General features: G+C 42.7%; 1 protein-coding gene across 1 annotated transcript; it reads left to right on the top strand.

Annotated features, from left to right (window-relative positions):
- Positions 1-3,593: 3,593 nt before the first annotated feature.
- LOC116749308 (disintegrin and metalloproteinase domain-containing protein 20-like) lies at positions 3,594-6,710 on the top strand. The gene has a single exon (XM_032623559.1). The coding sequence runs from the start codon at positions 4,164-4,166 to the stop codon at positions 6,555-6,557; it is 2,394 nt and encodes a 797-aa protein (XP_032479450.1). The 5' UTR covers positions 3,594-4,163; the 3' UTR covers positions 6,558-6,710.
- Positions 6,711-8,056: the final 1,346 nt, after the last annotated feature.

The raw sequence follows: 8,056 nt of genomic DNA, 5'->3' as shown, positions 1-8,056 counted from the left end.
TCCTGCCACTCCCTTCTGGCTTGTAGAGTTTCTGCTAAAGATCAGCTGTTAACCTTATAGGGATTCCCTTTTATGTTATTTTTTGCTTTTCCCTTGCTGCTTTTAATATTTTTTCTTTGTATTTAATTTTTGATACGTTGATTAATGTGTGTCTTGACATGTTTCTCCTTGGATTTATCCTGTATGGGACTCTCTGTGCTTCCTGGACCTGATTGACTATTTCCTTTCCCATATTAGGGAAGTTTTCAACTATAATCTCTTCAAATATTTTCTCATTCCCTTTGTTTTTCCCTTCTTCTTCTGGGACCCCTATAATTGAATGTTGGTGCATTTAATATTCTCCTAGAGGTCTCTGAGACTGTCCTCAATTCTTTTCATTCTTTTTTCTTTATTCTGCTCTGCAGTAGTTATTTCCTCTATTTTATCTTCCAGGTCACTTATCCATTCTTCTGCCTCAGTTATTCTGCTATTGATTCCTTCTAGAGAATTTTACATTTCATTTATTGTGTTTTTCATCATAGTTCGTTCGGTTTTTTTCTTCTACGTCCTTGTTAAACGTTTCTTGTATTTTCTCCATTCTATTTCCAAGATTTTGGATCATCTTTACTACCATTACTCTGAATTCTTTTTCAGGTAGACTGCCTATTTCCCTTCATTTGTTTCGTCTGGTGGGTTTTTACTTTTACCTTCATCTGCTGAGTATTCCTCTGTCTTCTCATTTGCTTAACTTACTGTGTTTGATGTCTCCTTTTTGGCAGGCTGCAGGTTCCTAGTTCCCATTGTTTTTGGTGTCTGCCTCCAGTGGGTAAGGTTGGTTCAGTGCTTGTGTAGGCTTCTTGGTGGAGGGGACTGGTGCCTGTGTTATTGTGGATGAGGCTGGATCTTGTCTTTCTGGTGGATGGGACCACATCCAGTGGTGTGTTTTGGGGTATCTGTGAACTTATTATGATTTTAGGCAGCCTCTCTGCTAATGGGTGGGATGTATTCCTATCTTGCTAGTTGTTTGGCATGGGGTGTCCAGCACTGTAGCTTGCTGATCCTTGAGTGGAGCTGGGTCTTAGCATTGAGACGGAGATCTCTGGGAGAGCTCTCACTGATTGATATTAAGTGCGGCCAGGAGGTGTATGGTGATCCAATGTCTTGAACTCGTCTCTCCCACCTCAGAGGCTCAGGCCTGACACCTGGCTGGAGCACCAAGACCACGTCAGCCACATGACCATGTACGTGGGGAGTTTCTTGCCTTTTGGGAAGTCTGAGGTCTTCTGCCAGTGTTCAGTAGATGTTCTGTAGGACTTGCTCCACATGTAGATGTATTTTTGATGTATTTGTGGGGAAGAAGGTGATCGCTACGTCTTACTCCTCCTTACTCCTTGAAGGTCCTCCCCAAAGCCTCAATCTTTATCTTTCAATTATATAGGGATATTTCTGAATAATTTTTTTTTCACCACACTATGTGGCTTGTGGGATCTAAGTTCCCTGACCAGGGATTGAACCCAGGCCACAGCAGTGAAATCCCAGAATCCTAACCACTAGGCCACCAGGGAACCCCCTGAATATTTTTTTTTAAAGTCACACAAGTTATATGTTTATACAATGGTGGGACAGGCACAGGATAGACACTCTCATTCCAAAAGTGAGAAATAGGAAAGAAGAAAGGAGCGACCAGTCCCAAGTATGTCCAAAATCTTAAGGCAAGAGAATAATTAATTCTCTTTGGCTCCATGTTCTTCCCTCTAGGCACACTGGGGATTTTGTTTCACTTCCGGATCCATTGGAGTGAAGGTCCTGCCTTCCAGACACACTGGGCTGGCAGTTCTGGGTTGGACACCCAAGACTCCTGGAGGCCCACCCCATGGTTTTGCTGAGCACAGCCCACACTGCAGTTCTCATGGACTGAAGTCATATGCCTGTGGCTCCCCAGGCTTAAATAATGTGCAGTGGTTCTACTAGTCTGGGGTCCTGGAAGTGACCTGCCCCCATGGCTCTGCTGGGTACTACCCTGGTGTGTGCTCTATAAGGTGGCCGCCTCTCCAGGGTCATAGACCCTCGGCTCCAGTAATCTCCATCCTTCAAAATCTGGATGGAATTTGCACACCAATGGAGAATGCCCAGCGTGGACACTGCCAAAGCCTGCTGTCTGTGCCTTCTAGAGGAGTGGCTACGTTGCCTGTGCTGTGGAGTGCTGGGAATGGAACCCAAGTGTGTGGCAACTCTGTCATGCCTCTGATAAGGCATGAAAAGGTCCTGAAGGCACTGGAGACCCCTCCTTTGAAATTGATCTGATGATCTCTGGATCACCCTGTGGAGCAAGGGGGTGATTCTGCTATTGTCTTGTACATAGCTCCTGACTTGTGGAGATGACTTACTAATCTTATCAAGTGGTTTGCTTGACCACATCCTTAGTGTTCTATTCAGACCATGTTTTCTCAGTCTTTTCTATATGGATGGCCTGGGAATTTTCCAAATCTTTAAAGTTCCACTGTTCTTTGATGAATAATTCCATCTTTAAATCACTTTTCTCTTCCTACATTTTGCTAGAAGCTTATAGCAAAAGGAAATAAGCCAGCCACTCCTTCAACACTTTGCTGAGATATTTCCCCAGCTAAATATCCAACTTATTTTCTAAAGTTGTATATTCCACAAAACACTAGGACACAAATCCACTCCAGCCAAACCCACTCCAGCCAATTTCTTTGCTACTTGATAACAAATAGCTTTTCCTCCATTGTCCAATAACATAATCCCCATTTCTGCCTCATTAGTATGGCCTTTCCAGTCCATATCCTACCAATCTGTTCAAGATTACCTAGGTATTTTCTAAGGTATTTTCTAAGGAGGTTGGGGGTTTTCTATGCAACTTTTCCTTTTTCTTTCTAGGCTGTCACCAAGAGTCTGTCCACAGCACTGTAGGCTTTCTAGTCTTCCGCTCAAAACTCTTCCAATCTCTATCCAATACCTAGTTCCATGCCATTCACACAATTTCAGGTAACTGTTACCTACAACAGTACTTCCAGGAACCGATTTTATGTTATATTATGTTAAGGCAGCAAAACACCATTATTGGGTGACTTATACATAAGAGAACTTTATTTCTCAGTTCTGGAGGCCAGTAAGTCCAAGATCAAGGCACCATCAGATTTAGTATCTGGTGAGAAGCGCTTCCCGGCTCATAAATGACATCTTCTCACCATAACCACACAGGGTAAAAGGGGTGAAGGATCTCTCTGAGTCCTCTTCTATAAAAGCACTAATCACCTTCCAAAGACCCCACCTGCTAATACCACCACCTTGGGGGTGAGGATTTCAAACGTTCATCTTGAGCACGCCCCAATCAAGATTCAGAAGTTTCCCATCACTCCAGAAACTTCCCTCCATCCCTCCCTTCCCTCACATCAGGAAAACAGTGATTTAAATTCTATTCCCCTATATTACTTTGGACTATTCCAGAACTTCATACAAATGAAGTCCTATATAAAGTTTCTTTGGTCTGATTTCTTTCTATCATCATAATATCTATGAGATAGATACATCCATGTTCTTACACATGGTGGAAACTTGTTCAGATTTACTGAGGATTATCCCACTGAATGAATATGCCATTTTGTTTGCCATTCATCTATTGAGTACTGGTTGTTTGTTTCCAGACTCTGGAATAAACTTGTGAATAATGCTGCTATGAATATCCACATACGAATCGCTGTGGGGAACGTCCTATGGCTGGAATCACTGAGATGTAGGGCAAGTATAAGTTTAACTTTATTAGAAACTATTACTATCTACCCTACCTTTTCTACCCGTGACACTATTTATTCTTTTGTTCCGTTAATCACCCCCAACACATTTCATTTTTATAAAGTATGAGAGAATCTGATTCTTTCCTCAAAATTCTTACACAAAGAAGCTTCCACTCTCCTCTCCATTTTGTAATTTCTTAATTACAAATTGAAGCCTTGTCTCATTTTGGTTTCAGGAAAAAAATGTCAATCACTGTCTTAAAATTGCACAACACCCACTGATTCTTCCCCTGTGACTTCTCCAAGAGGCCGTGGGACCACTCAGCCCAAGCTATACACTCCATTTTTCCTAATTTCTCCCATGTTTCCTCCTCTCTAAGAGCCCTGTGCCAGGATCCCCAGGATCACTTAGCACAGCCCCTCCCCCTCATGAATACACCATTGTTATGTAAGAGCTGCCCCCTCCCTCCTGCACCTCTCTGGGGACGCCCAGCCTCCAGTCTCTCTCTGCTCTCCTCAGGACTAGACTGCTGTTTAGGAGTTGCTGTTGCAGGGATAGTCTTGCCTGCCTCCTGCTGGAGTGGATTTCTTTGGTCACAGGCTTCCTCACTCATGGGGCCTGCCTGGGCCCAAGCCCACCTGGCAGGTGATCTCTGGCTGCCTCTGCTCTGGCTGCTCCTGTTTCCGACCTGCTGCTCTCATGAACCCCCAGCTTGGCGCTTCACTTCCTCTGAAATTGTGATCCCCAGGAAGGTGTCCCACAGAGTGCGTGGAGCCACAACACAAGGCCAGCTCTCCTACAAGGTTCGCTTCAGTGGCCAAAGACACGTGCTTCACATGAGAGTCAAGAAGAGCTTGCTGCCCAGGCATTTTCCTGTTATCACCGATAACGACCAAGGCGCCATGCAGGAGGACTACCCTTTTATCCCCCGAGACTGTTACTACTTTAGCTACCTGGAAGGGGTTCCTGGGTCCATGGGCACACTGGACACCTGCTATGGGGGTCTGCATGGCATGCTGCAGGTGGATGACTTCACTTACGAAATCAAACCACTGGAGGCTTCTTCCAAATTCGAGCATGTGATTTCTCAGCTTGTGTCACAAAAAACACCAGCAGAGGATGCAAAATGTAAGATTGAAAGGAAAGATACAAATCAAGCATATGAGGAGGCGATGATTGCTGAGATACCTAGAGCAGCTCCTGCGTATTTGTGGTGGCCGCATAGGAAATACTTAAAACTTCACTACACAGTTTCTAACTCATTAGTTGTTCAGAACCGTAATCATACACGTATAGTAGAGAATGTAGTGATTATAAACAACATATTGCATAGCATTTTCTACCAGGGTCAACTTGAGGTTTTGATTCGTCTTCTGTGCATATGGGATGGCATGGATAGGATAGATTTATACAATTGGCCTAAGGCTGCAGCTGCAATAAATGAATTTGGTTTATGGAAATGGTGGGGATGGTATAAACAAATTCCTCATGATACTTCAATTCTTTTCACAGGACATAAACTCGCTGGGTCCTCATATTATAGCAACCATGAAGGAATATGCAACCCCAATTGGGGAGCATCATATGTATTTGTTTCAAAATATCACATATTTTTAGCTTCAACTCTTACAGCACATGCACTAGGTCATATTCTGGGCTGTGTACACGATGGTCCAGGTTGTCACTGTTTTCGAAGAGATCACTGCATCATGGCTCCTGAGCCTGGTCTTCTAGATATGATGAGCAATTGTACCTATAGCCAACTGCATCAGCGGGTTTCTATGTGGGATCCTTGTTTGAGTTCACCAAATGTACCATACCGTAATTTTCCTTATGTAGCTCCTCGCTGTGGTGACAAGATCGTAAATCAGAGGGAAGAATGTGACTGTGGCACCTTGAAAGACTGTGCTAGGGATCCGTGTTGTCAGAACGATTGTGTCCTCACCGGTGGCAGTGATTGCAATGAAGGAAGTTGCTGTGTTAAGTGTAAATATGCTCAACCTGGAACTGTTTGCAGAGATACTCTTAGTATTTGTGATTTACCAGAATACTGTAACGGGGCAACGCACGTTTGTCCAACTGACACTTATATCCAGGATGGAACCCCATGTTCGCCATTAGCTGTTTGTGTGAAGGGAAACTGTAGTGACCGTGATATGCAGTGTCAAGCCCTCTTTGGCTATAAAGTAAAAGATGCTGCACCAGCATGCTATAAAACATTGAATATCATAGGTGACCGATTTGGGAACTGTGGTGTGAGGCTGATTCCAGGAGGAGGACATCCTGTAAAATGTGAACCAGATGATGTTCTGTGTGGAATGCTGCATTGTGCTCGTGTGGAGGAACTTCCTGGCGGTGGGGAGCACACTACATTTCATCATATAGTGGTACAAGATATTAAACCAAAAAGCTGCTTTGGGTACGATGCCCATTATGGGACAGACTCACCAGAAATGGGGCTGGTAGTGGATGGTGCGTCATGTGGCCCGGGATCATACTGTAAGGACCAAAACTGTACTTTTTTTCAAGACATGGGTTTGGACTGTGATGTCAAGATGTGCAATTACAGAGGGGTATGCAACAACCGAAGACATTGTCACTGTCAGCAAGGCTGGAAACCACCAAATTGTAGCGAGAAAGGACCAGGTGGCAGTGTAGATAGTGGCCCCCCACGTGACAGAGAAATAGGTATTCGAGCCAGGCTACTAGTGAATATAAACAGAGGAATAGCTCTACTGCTTCTTCGTCTTTTCCTTCTTTTGCTTTCAGCGGTGATAGGTGTCTTTTTCTATGTAAAAGATACTATGGAAAGCAAAAAATAAACCGTTGGAAAAAATAACCCCTTGAACCCAAGTAAATACAAACTGGAACACACAAAATGGAGAAAATTACTTTGGCACTTACAGGAAGAAATGATCGATAATCACTCTTACAGGATTAATTACGTAATTCCATAACTCTTCCCAAGTTGTTATCTTGAAATAAAATGACTTGGCAACTTAAAAAGGGTCTGTGTGGTTCAATGCATTTAATATTTTAGATCTGGTCATAGTCTTACTACTCTTGTAGATGATAGTGGGAACTGTTAGGTTCAACAACAGGAGGACTTATACTTATTTATGTTGTGCATACTAAAGTTTCACAGATATGCCTGTAGCACTCCTTGTTTGAACCGGTATGCACTTGTTTAATCATTTATTAGACTTTCCCTTAGTTGATTATGTACTAGATTTGTGTTATTGGTTCATGTTTTTGCTAGTGTTAAATAAGCCTAACATAAAAGATAGCATAAAAGACACCTTGACAGATACAGTAGGAAGATCAAAAATTTGGGGTCATAAGTGCATGAATATCAACAGTAGTTCAACGACCTGCTAAGTATGTGATCTTGTCCAAAGTCATAGGCTTTCAGAGGATCAAGGTTATATCTGACATGTTACACTGAGAGATGAAATGTACTTTTCTGGGGTTTCGTGATTGTCCAAAGAAAGGCCCTAAGAAGGGCCTGGAATATGTTAGGCACTTAATAAATGCTGACTCTTTCATTCTCATTATTATCTTGGGTAGTGCTAAAACAGAAGTATTCCAAGTATAAGGACTTTGGCATTTGATATCTTTTATTGTAAAACCATCACACAAGGAGCCATTGATCACTGATTTATCACTTCTTATGGGCCCTAGTTATTAATGTCATACCATCTCACATTTAAAATCCTAGGAATTGCCTAAGCACAGCCTGTCTATAAAGTACAGGATGGAACTGCGTGCCTGACGTATAATATGTACAGGAACAAAAACTTACACAAAAGGAAACAGGAAGCAATCGCTTCATCAGAGAGTATTAGAAGCAGGTCTCATAAGTGAGATGTGTTATATTCGTGCTATTAAAATGTCTCAGACGTTGGATCAAATCCCTTTCTAAATATGGAGTCCAGATGAGGGTAGGTACCTAAGGGAAGAGGAAGGATGCAGCAGTAGAGAATCAATGGGATTGCCACTCTGTGACATTTTAATTTGTCCAACTTTTATAGAGTTCTCTTAGGCAGCATTTCTTGTCCACAGAGCTTATCCAGTAGAGTAATCTGGATCTTCATCCTTGACAGGTCTGAGACCCAGTTTACCATACCCTTGTCAAACATATGTTACTGCATTCGCTCTTTGCACCAATATCTATTAAAATAGAAGTTGGATGACCATTTACGAACATCGTTACTTCTCCTTGATCCAAAGGCACCTGATGAAAACGAAGTATCTTTCTTCCTGTGGGTCGGGGTGTGTGGTCGGGGTGATTTTGTTTCAAATTAGCAGTCCATTTGCCAAA

Source organism: Phocoena sinus, chromosome 2 (assembly GCF_008692025.1).
Source record: "Phocoena sinus isolate mPhoSin1 chromosome 2, mPhoSin1.pri, whole genome shotgun sequence".
NCBI classification, from domain to species: domain Eukaryota; kingdom Metazoa; phylum Chordata; class Mammalia; order Artiodactyla; family Phocoenidae; genus Phocoena; species Phocoena sinus.
The sequence above is the reverse complement of the archived record's forward strand: the minus strand, read 5'-3'. Positions and strand labels throughout refer to the sequence as shown.

What these genes read in the sequence shown, in the direction of transcription:
- LOC116749308 (XM_032623559.1), top strand. Translation starts at nt 4,164, where the DNA reads ATGAATACACCATTGTTATGTAAGAGCTGCCCCCTCCCTCCTGCACCT.